The sequence below is a fragment of the Amblyomma maculatum genome, chromosome 10 (assembly GCF_055883805.1).
Source record: "Amblyomma maculatum isolate TAMU_Amacu chromosome 10, ASM5588380v1, whole genome shotgun sequence".
Taxonomy (NCBI): Eukaryota; Metazoa; Arthropoda; class Arachnida; order Ixodida; family Ixodidae; genus Amblyomma; species Amblyomma maculatum.
In genome coordinates, this window is record NC_139353.1 from 20307591 (window position 1) to 20318018 (window position 10428).

At 45.1% G+C, this 10428-nt stretch overlaps 1 protein-coding gene across 1 annotated transcript in view; it reads left to right on the forward strand.

The window, feature by feature from the left end:
* The window catches only part of LOC146175771 (galectin-8-like), a 28380-nt gene extending 18243 nt beyond the window's left edge, over positions 1-10137 (forward strand). Inside the window, exons 7-11 of the mRNA XM_084580870.1 lie at positions 617-941; positions 2667-2732; positions 7025-7107; positions 8796-8988; positions 9613-10137. Of these exons, the coding sequence (XP_084436996.1) occupies positions 617-941; positions 2667-2732; positions 7025-7107; positions 8796-8988; positions 9613-9762 (817 nt within the window). The 3' untranslated portion in view covers positions 9763-10137. The remainder of the gene's footprint in view (positions 1-616; positions 942-2666; positions 2733-7024; positions 7108-8795; positions 8989-9612) is intronic.
* Positions 10138-10428: the final 291 nt, after the last annotated feature.

The following is a 10428-nucleotide window of genomic DNA, read 5'->3' on the forward strand; positions in this document are numbered from 1 at the left end:
AAGTACACAAACACGAAATATAGAGATAGAAGAGAAGAGGCAGAAGGAAAGGAGGAGGAAAGACGTTCGCCATCAAGCTTTTAAGCGAAGTTAAGTCTATCCTGTAATTATATTGAGTCTATGCTTATGAGTATAGGTGTAATTAGAGAGGTTCTACCTAAAAAGCAGTAATTAAGCGAGTAGCAATGTGCCTGTTGTCATTTTATATGCTCTAATTGCGTGACGTAGTATAGTGGTGTCGGTACAGGGTTGCCACCGGTAAACTTCTGCAGTCTGATGTATGTAGGCTACGCCTACCACAAATATCATTGCGGAATCTGTATGCGGGTAGAATATTCCTTTTCAGCTTCAGCGTTCTGAGCTCGCAGGCTTCTTGCGCAGTACAGACTGCTTGTCTTCGTGTCGTTCTCTGTGGAGAAAAATCCCAGAGGACTACTGCTCGCTATCTGATCATAGCTTCAGGTAGAGCTCAAGTATTTGTCTCGTTTTTTTTTTTCACCTAGTTTTGTACGTCGCGTTGCTACCAGCGTAACGCAGAACCAAGGAAGAAACGATAGTTAGCCTGTGCACTGCTAAACATAACGCAGATATACATGCCAGATTATCATGGCCGCAGGACGATGATCAACATTTTGCGTTCCCACGACGTCCACGACGACGTCCTGCTGGGTGTGGTGGCGCAGTTTGCGGAGCAGCGCCAGCTAGTGCGGCGCACCAAGCAGGAGGGTGTCTGGCTCGAGGACCAGGTGGACCAGGACGTGCCCTTCGAGCCGGGCCAGCCGTTTGTCGTGGACATATCGGTGGCCGAGCAGGACTTCCAGATGAGCGTCAACGGAAAGCTGCTCCCTCCGTACAAGCACAAGGTCTTCTACGGCATCGGCCACAACTTGTGCCTTGAGAAGAACGTTAAGTTCAAGAGCCTGCACGTCTGTTCCATCAGCGTAAGTCGCTGCCTCTGCGCCGCCACCGTGGCGCCAAGCACTAAACGTTTCTTCTGCATTGCGCGAATAGAGGAGATGCTCTTATATAAGATGACCTTAAGACATCGCTTTTTGTGGCCACCGAGTGAAAACACAAGCCACAACAGCTCGTGAATATGGGAGGTACTTTTGCATAAAATGGCCATTAGCCCCGCTTGTTGTTAAACAGTTCATCGCGACTCGGGGAATCAGGCTCCGACAAATCTAGCGAACATCCGAGAATAATCAAAGGGTCATCTTTGCAGGGTACGGTGAGTGGTAGGGAATACAGCCCTTTTGGCTCGGTCATAAAATTCGGCCCTCTAAATTTGGTACAAAGTCAACAGTAGTTTTATGGGAAGCACAAAGTGATGTTGACGACGCACACGAAAAAGCAAAATGTGCAAGCAGCAAGAAATTGTGCTTGAAAGCCTTGAGCTGGTTGTCATTTTTTGTTTCTCACTGCATAGCGTGCAGTGAGCCGTAAGGGGGTGCTTCAGAAATGGTTTGTGTTTTCACGATTGTTGGAGCAAAAGTAACTGCAAAAAGGCATTCGTCTACATTATATGCTAGGTTAACATTCGAAAGATAGCCAGTAGACAGAAAAATAATCACCTATTCGACTGACTAAAAAGTATACTGAACTTGCTAATAGCATTAGTTTCTCGCCTGTTGAATGTCAACGGCAGCGCAGGTACTTGTAACATTATTTTTAAGGACATTTTACAGATTTTTACCGCATTCTTGACTACAAAAGCTTGTGCCATTTGTGATGCCTGCGCTACGCACTCGCTGATGTCTGTCGCTTTGTGAATATGACCCAAAAATGCTTTAAAGGTTTAGAAGTATACATTTAACCAAACGGCACAGTACGTTCTCAATGCTTTTCTTTTACTGTCAGGAACATATTTTAGGAAAATGTACTTCAGTTGAGTTAGTTGTTGGGCTAGTTGGTATTCCAGATTTAAGGACATAGTTTTCAGCTCAAAGGCATGCGGCCAGAGGAAATAAGATGGAAATGCACTATGCGTCTATTGTTTCGGCGATTGTCAACGTCCGCCAAAGGGTGGAAAACATGTAGACCTGTTTCTGAAGCGAAAACTTCAATACGCCAGGTAGTTCGAGCCGTCGGGTATGCACGCTTTTCACCTTCAGGGAGATTTAGAAGTCAAACATCTGTATTAAACCTGGTGGTCGCCATCTGACTTTGGGGCATATTCATGTAGGCCATCAAGTTTCCTGTGACCACGGTCAAAGTCAAGGTCACGTGAGGTGCCGTCAGGTATGCACAGTTTTCACCTTGAGGGAGATATAGAGGTACAACTTCTGTGTTAAACCTGGTGGTCGCCATGGGACTGGGGCATGTCACGTAGGCTACCAAGTGGCCCGTGATCACTGTCAAGGTCAAGGTCACGTGACCTGGCGGTCGCCATGTGACTGGGGCATAGTCACGTAGGCCACCAAGTCGCCCGTGACCACTGTCAATTTCACGAGACATGGTGGTCGCCACGTGATTTTGGAGCATAGTCACGTAGGCCACCAAGTAGCCTGTGGCCACTGTCAAGGTCAAGGTCACGTTAGGTGATGTCAGTGTGACGTGGAAGTAGAGCGCGCTGAGATAGGCCGCTCGGACAAAGCTTCAGTGTCCATGCCGTTTACGCATGGTCTTCCGCTGGTAACCCCCCTCCCCCTCTTTTTTTTTTTCAGCATCCAAAGCACTGGAACAACAAGCCACCTAACGTGCAAAAGGCGACTCTTCTTTTCCACAACATGGTGAGATGTTTTTCTAGACAAGGCTTGTGATTACCCACAAGACCAACGCTTTTGAGACGAGCGCACACTCACGCACTTAATTTTGCGCTAAAACCGCACTACGTTCTGGAAATGCGCCGTTTCTGGTTCTTTTCGCCGACTTTTACCTGAAACATGACCGTCAATGAAAACATTATCTATTTCAATCTTGCATTTTGACGGGGGCGAAACGCAGCCACCAAAACTGGACTAAAGTTGCAAGCAAGGGTTGCTGGGCCGCGAGGCAGAGAGTTCGATGTTGGCCGCTAATGACGGGGGGTCAGCGCTTATATCCGCCCATAGCAGCCACAGTAAATCCAGCTGGAGCGTCGTATCTTTGTCATGTCGAGTGAATCTTTCATGTCATGTAAATCCAGATGGAGCGTCGTATCTTTGTCATGTCGAGTGTGGTATTCGAACCAGCACCTCATCATCTCGGACTGTTTGCATGCGAAGGATTTAATTATTTTTAAACATCTGTTATCTGATATTCAGCATGTGCATTGGAGTAGTTGAAATCGGAATTAACTAGAGTTTTCTACTCCTGAGGCAGAATTTTGAACTTTAAAGAACATTCGTTTCCGGTCAGGGTTTAGTGGCCATAGGTAACATTATAGGCGCCAAAAGTAATCTGGAGGTCCCGTTTACACGATTCAGAACTTAGTCTAGCTGTGGCGCGCGTAAGAATTTAGTATCGTACTTATTTACTTAACATTTTTTTTTTATTATTGTACAAAGTATGGTATTGTATATTCCCGCATGCGTCCTTATTCAGCTTCCAGTGTTTGGCTCCGCTTCGTTTGTGAACACCTGAATGGTGAACATGCCGCTTAGAGTGATCGACGTAGCATTACTGTACATTACATAAATATTGAAGAATGGATGTAACATTCTGGGAACACATTCTGATCTCAGTGGGTTATCTAAAAAGGGATCCGATACTGTGGCCTAGCAAGATGTTCCCGTGGAGCAGGTGAGACGATAGATTGGTTAGGAAGCCTATAGGGAACGCGCTGCATTTCTTCCGCAGCACGCCTCAAAAGTGCTGCTGTTGGCCGCTTTGTTCGCGATAAACGACCGAGCCTGAGGAAATTGGACAGGAAATTGGACAGGAATTCCTGAGGAAATTGGACAGTAAGAGATGGGCAGCTAAAGTATTTAAATACCTGTACCTAAAAAGCGTTGACTCACAATGGAGGAAAAGAACTAGGAAACTGACTAGTAAGTATGCTAGTAACAAGGACGGAGAAATAAAGAGCATTAAGCAACAGGTGAAAAACACAGAAGGTAAAAATTGGATAAATTCGATGGAAAAGAAACAGAGTGTGGAATTATACTGAAAGTGGAAAATGCAGATCAGGAAGAAAGATTTCTTTGATAACTCAAGAGGCAGTGCCCTACTTTTTGAAGCTAGACCAGGGTGCCTTAGAACACGCAGCTACAAAAAGAAATTTAACAATGGAGTTGACGCATGTGCTGTATGTGGAAACTCCAGTGAAACAATTGACCATATTATACTCGAATGCAATGGTATCCATCCGGAAGTTGGTGCAGGCGCAATCACTGTTCCTGAAGCTCTGGAGTTTAGAGATACAGTGGCCGGGTGAATAAACCGGCGGTGGAAACTAGCAAAAAACGACTGGAAGATTGGTGGCTTAAAAGCAGAGAAGTGACATAATGTTAGTAATGTAGGAACAAAATTTAATAAATAGAATGATGGTTTAGTTAACCATTCTAAATCAATTAAGATATAGGGAGAAAAATGAGCATGATAGCTACTGCTACCACCCCGTTTCAAAGGGGACGCTCCTATATTCCATCCATCCATCCAGATTCAGTAGCATTATATATACGCGTGCGACAGATAACGCCCCTGCCAAGGCGCTCTCGATGTATTCCAGTTATCTGGCACCAGCCACGCAAAGCTTCGACAGAGCGTCCAATCTGATCCTTGCAAGCTCATACAGGTGGCGTGAAAACGCCATACGAAAGCGCCTCAAACGTATTTGCTGTTCTCACTAGGATATGCGTTACGGCGCGGCGATCGACACAGCAAACTTCATTGCAGGCTGCCTATATAGATATACTCATTTGTCCGTATGCCAATCCGGTCTAGACCCAATTGGGAAATATTGTTTTCAAGTCTAGGTGAACCTGCGCGATTTTCGTAACAGAGCTTTTCCTGTTATCAACTTCCCGCGGAAACCTGCGTAGGTGTGCATTTGCAGTTTCCTACTCCATCTGCCCCTGCGTGCTGTGTGCATACATGGTTTAGCGGCACGCCCGTCAGATGGCGCTACCAGGCTTGCAAGGGGCATAATGATGGTATAGTTAACCAATCTAAAACAAGATACAGGGAGAAAAATGAGCATGATAGCTACTGTTACCACCCCGTTTCAAAGGGGCGCTCCTATATTCCATCCATTCCAACCATCCATCCGGAGGACACTCTAGGCTTCAGTTTAAGCGCAACTAAATCGGGCCCGATGATCTTCAATAGTTCAACCAATCATATGCTTAAAATACACGGCTATGAAATACCCAGAGCGGCAGAGTATAAATATGTCGGGGATATGAATAAACGAAGGACTGGTATACATGAAAAAACACGAACAGTATGTTATCACAAACAGGCGAAAAGATGGCAGTATAATGAAACATAGGGCATTGTGAGGTTCTGAAGGGTCTCTGTAAATGAATTCCTGTTCCAGGGCTTACTTTCTAGAATGTAGTTTTGGGCCTAATGACAGAGGTTCAGTCGAGGCTGAAATAAATCGGTTTGTTGGACGAAAAACCACGAACGAGGCCGTACAGGGCGATATGGGCAGGTCATCGTTCGAAGCAGGGAAAACGAAGAGTGAAATGTAAGGAACGCCGGAGGAAAACGTTTAGTAACAGGTGGGTAGCTAAAGTATTTGAATACCTATACCTAAAGAGTGTTGACACAAATGGAAGAAAGAAAACTAGGAAACTATCAAGTATATATGCAGGGCCCATAGATGAAGAAATAAAAAGCGTTAAGCAACAGATAAAAAGCACAGAAGATAAAAATATGGATAAAGTCTCTGATAAAGCAGAGTGTAGAAATATGTCGAGACTGCAAAAGGCAGATTAGGAAGGAATCCTTCTTCGATAACTTAATAAGCAGTGCCCAATTTTTGAACCTAGATCTGATTGCCTTAGGACACGCTTCACAAAAACAAATTTAAACAAGAAAATGACACATGTGCTTTGTAGTAAATCAGTAAAAACAATTGAACATCTTATACTCGAATGCGATTATATTAATTCGCATGTTGGTGCAGGCGCAGTCATTCTCGTTGAAGCCTGTAAGTTTAGAGAAACCGGCGGTCGTGTGAATGAACCTGCGGTGCAATTTAGCAAAGAAAAAAAAAAGGCGATTGGAAGGTTAGTGGCCGAAACGCAGACAGGTGGCATAAGTGTAGATGTAAAAATTTAGTAACTGAAAAGACGAAATAGTTAACAGATTAATAAGCAGCATTCAAGAAGTAAGAAAGAAGAAACGAGAGTGATGAAAACTGCTACCACACCGTTCGTTTCAAAGGGGACGCTCTTATTGTCCATCCGTCCATGCACCCAGAGTCGATTAGCGGATAATGTAGTTACCAGAGCGCCTTGCGACGAGTTTGTTTCGCTGACTACGTGACCGCAATGGCGCGCATTTAGTTAAGTGAGATTTTCCAGCAGGGGTATACCAAAGGCTTAGAGGCAGGTGCTTATCGCTGGATGGTGCGTAGCGGGTTGGTAAACACGATTTTTGACGATAGTGCGGTCACGGGATACTTTACTAGAATAGGAATAAGAACAGCTTCGACCGTTGTCTTCGACCTCCCACCATCGGCGCGTTTAATATTATTTCTGTCTAAAATCATCACAGGAATAATTCCTGTCAATGTCAACTGCAAACCATAAAAGGAATATTATCCTCTACGTATACCTTGGACTCTAGAGTGTTGTCTCCCGCCTATGATATACAGATGACCCTGAGGCTCCCGTATAAGTTGATCGTGTATGTACCCGCTATCACTCCGTTCGAGAGGCAACGCTTCTCAGTTCTAACATCCATCAACTCCAGTACGAAACCGGTAATACGCAGCTGGCACATCAGCAGCTTCGATACTGTACGCCAGGATTGTAATGCACTGATCTGTTTCAGAATACCTAGCAGAGCCTCCGAGCATAATATACTGCTATGCATGCCGAATGATATGCACCGATAACATCGCTGCGGAACTCTTGCTCATTATACGCAGCAACCACCGGTGTCGGGGTCCGTCGCACTGGAGCCCAACAATTGCTTCTACGTGCAGGGAACGCCAGAGCCGCACGCCAAAGAGTGAGTGGAAATTTTATCCGGGAACTTGCGCTACGAGTCCATGGACTATGACCACGAGCGAGCGCGAGTTGTGGCGAAAAAGCTCAGCTGCTTCTAGCTGCCACATTCATGGAGCGTGTTCCTTTTACTCGCCAGTTTATTCAGTTCTGATTATACTCCAATTCAGCAGTTCACCATCACCTGCGGGCGCTGGCCATTCAGGCGTTGCCATTAAAATGGGAGGGCTAAATACGAATCCAACCTTCTAGTATCCTTGTATTCCGATTCGCACACGCTACTCTACAGGCACGCTCGTACGGCGTGGTGAAAGTGGGAATTTATATCTATGTCGCTCGTGGCAACTTGGGCAATGTACAGTACGGTCCACTATTAAGGGGAACGTGCAATCGCGTGGCCTAAGCACTTTGCAATTCGCTGCCACCGACAACTGGCGGAAATGGCCGGCATCATATGCATGCTCAAGAAGGTGCATGCGCAGCATGCGGTAGCTTGTCACTGGTTCCCTCTGGAATGCTTTGTAAAGCCCGGTACACACAGGATCTCGTGTTCCCTTTAACAGTTGACCGTACTGTATATGCATCTGAAAGGTGATGAGTAGAAGACAACGACAACGTGAAATGCACCTGCCGTCTACCAAGACAAGCTACACCGAACTAGTGCTTCCTTTCATTACACTAAGTTTTTATGCGCGTTAGAGCTCTGCAATTCTTTCAACGAACCTCCAGTTTATTTCTTCACTTCAATATTCCCTCCAGTCACTTCCCCATTTCCTTCCCCCTATCACTTTATAATGTTTTACCTTACCTTTACCATTATTATTCTTTCAGCGAACGTCCAGTCTATTCCTTCCAGTCACTTCCCCATTTCCCTCCCCCTTCTACCTTCATAATGTTTTACCTCACCTCACGTTTATATTCCTTCCAGTCACTACCCCAATTCCTTCCCCGTTCTCCCTTCATAATGTTTTACGTCACCTCACCTTTACCATTACTAGGAAGGAAATAAGAGGTGTTCTTTTGTCATTAACATTTTATATTCCAATTATTATCCTACTCATCATGTTAATCGAATGAAGGTTGTTATTTTCACAATTATCATTTCAATTCTCATTTAATGGAAATTTTAATTATATTCTTTTCATCTAAATTCGTAATCGCTTCTTTTAAGCTCTTAAACCGCGCCGGCAGAAATAAATAGCGCGCATACGCAGTAGGAAGAAATAATTGTTGGGAGCGATAGAAAGGACAGGTTAGGAGTAAATTAAAAATAATAAAAATAAGCTGTGTACATGTCCACCAGCGGTTGCCTTATCACTGCGCATCTCGTAATCTAGTGGAAGGAATGGGTATGAACATGTAATGCGAAGGCAAGATAACCTATGTCCCCTCTTCAGGGAAACTGAAGGGGATTACAAGTGAAGGCGAACTCAACAAGGGATGCTATGTCTCCTCTTCGGGGAAACGGAAGGCATTCTAAGTGAAGGCGAAATCAACAAGGGATGTAAGCGAGTCAGAGGAGCGGATGAGAAGAGGAAGTATGCAGTGATAAGCTTACCGTAGCCAACATGGGACGTGGTTAACTGAAGAAATAAGATGACTTTGCCCTGCTGTGCACGCAGCTCAGCTGACGACGATGGTAATAGTCATGTCCGTTTGGCTGAATAGTCACACGCCCTCCTTGGCCCGCAGGTTCAAGATCGTGCTTGCCAAGGGGGGTGAACCGACTTCGGAAGCTCTCCTCGAGATTCACGTCCAGATACCGCAGGGCTTGGTCTTCGTCTACGATGGCCTTGATGCAAATAAGGGAGCCGGAAACCAGGTCAAGGTCAAGGCCACAAGGCTCTTCTCTTGCCGAGTGGATTGTCAGGCCGACAGCTTCAAGGTATACATAGTTCTGTTCTCGGAATAACTTTTCACTTAACTTGTGACATTATAGTTTAACTACTTTAAACATTTAGAGGAAACATCCTCCTTTATCGGCAGCACTGACTGGCTGGAACATTGAAACTTATGTGCCAAAACACAGATGACAAAGAGAAAGTACATAGGGATAGCCCTTTGTCGCGTTTGCCGACGTTTGGCCGAAAGGCGCTTATGTGATTAGATGGATTAGTGTTTGGTTATTTGTGGCTATGGTGGTGCAACTCTGTGAAAAAGATGACGTGTCATCTGCGTTTCTACTCTCATTGGCCTAGTATCAGTTAAGTAGCACTGTGCCGTCAGCGCTTTTGTCTTTTTTTTGCTGCTGCTGCTACTGCTGCTGAAAGTACAGGAAAATCACTATTTGCTATGTTTTTTACATTATATCTATAGTGCTCTGACAATCCCAGTGATTAAAACGAAGTTGTTCCTATGATATTGCGACATGAGTATTTGTTTTCTCTTATTAATATGCCCGAAACGTTGGAAGCCTTAAGCCAGCGATTGCGCAAAAAAAAAAAAAAAAAAAGTTGTTTTATTCTAGCACACTTCGTTCCCAGCAATGAGATGCACTACTTCTGTACAGGTCTGGGTGAACACCCTAGCTTTGGACTCCAATACCGAGGCTTACGAAGTCAAGCACCGCTTCCCCCTGCACGAAGTGACCCATCTGAACGTGTTCGGCGACATCAAAGACGTGTCGGGGCTCAAGGCGGTCGAGGACGTGGCGCAGTGACCGGACTGAGGGCCTACGCGAAGCTAGCCGCTCAGCACCGGACACACACACAGACCTTGTTCGATCGCCCCCAAACCACATCTGGTCGCTCAGTGACACCAAGTTATTGCTTGCTTATGGCTACCTGGGTCTCCTCCCGACCAAAAAATGGCAATTCACCTGTCGTCGCCTGTGGAAGAATCGAGCCGAGTCAAAGGACGACCTTTCGCAATATTTTCCCGCTAGTTTGTTTGGACGTGGGCGACATCGGCAAATTGGTTGGCCTTGCGTGGGTGATGAAAATTAGCATTATACTGAAAATCGACACCTTGTGACAACTCAAGCTCTTGAAGAAAAACTGAGCAAGAAGCTTTAAAAAAAAAAGTTACATGCGCATCTACGCTCAATAAATTGCGTTGTACTTGGAGCGGCACGTTTCTTTCACACTGCTTGCGAACAGAGTAAGCGTCTTGTCCTAAGGCCAAAGGGCTTTCTTCTCTTTAAATCTCGTTTAAGTTACTAATAGAGGTAATATACAAAATTCGAATAAAGAGTCTAGGACTCGTAATGAAGCGCCGACCTATTTTAGGCAATCTGCAGAAAATTACAATTGTCCTTCGGCCTTTAGGATTTTTAATCTCGATTGACGGAGAAAGAAGGCTCATTTATAGAGACCAGCGTTGAGAT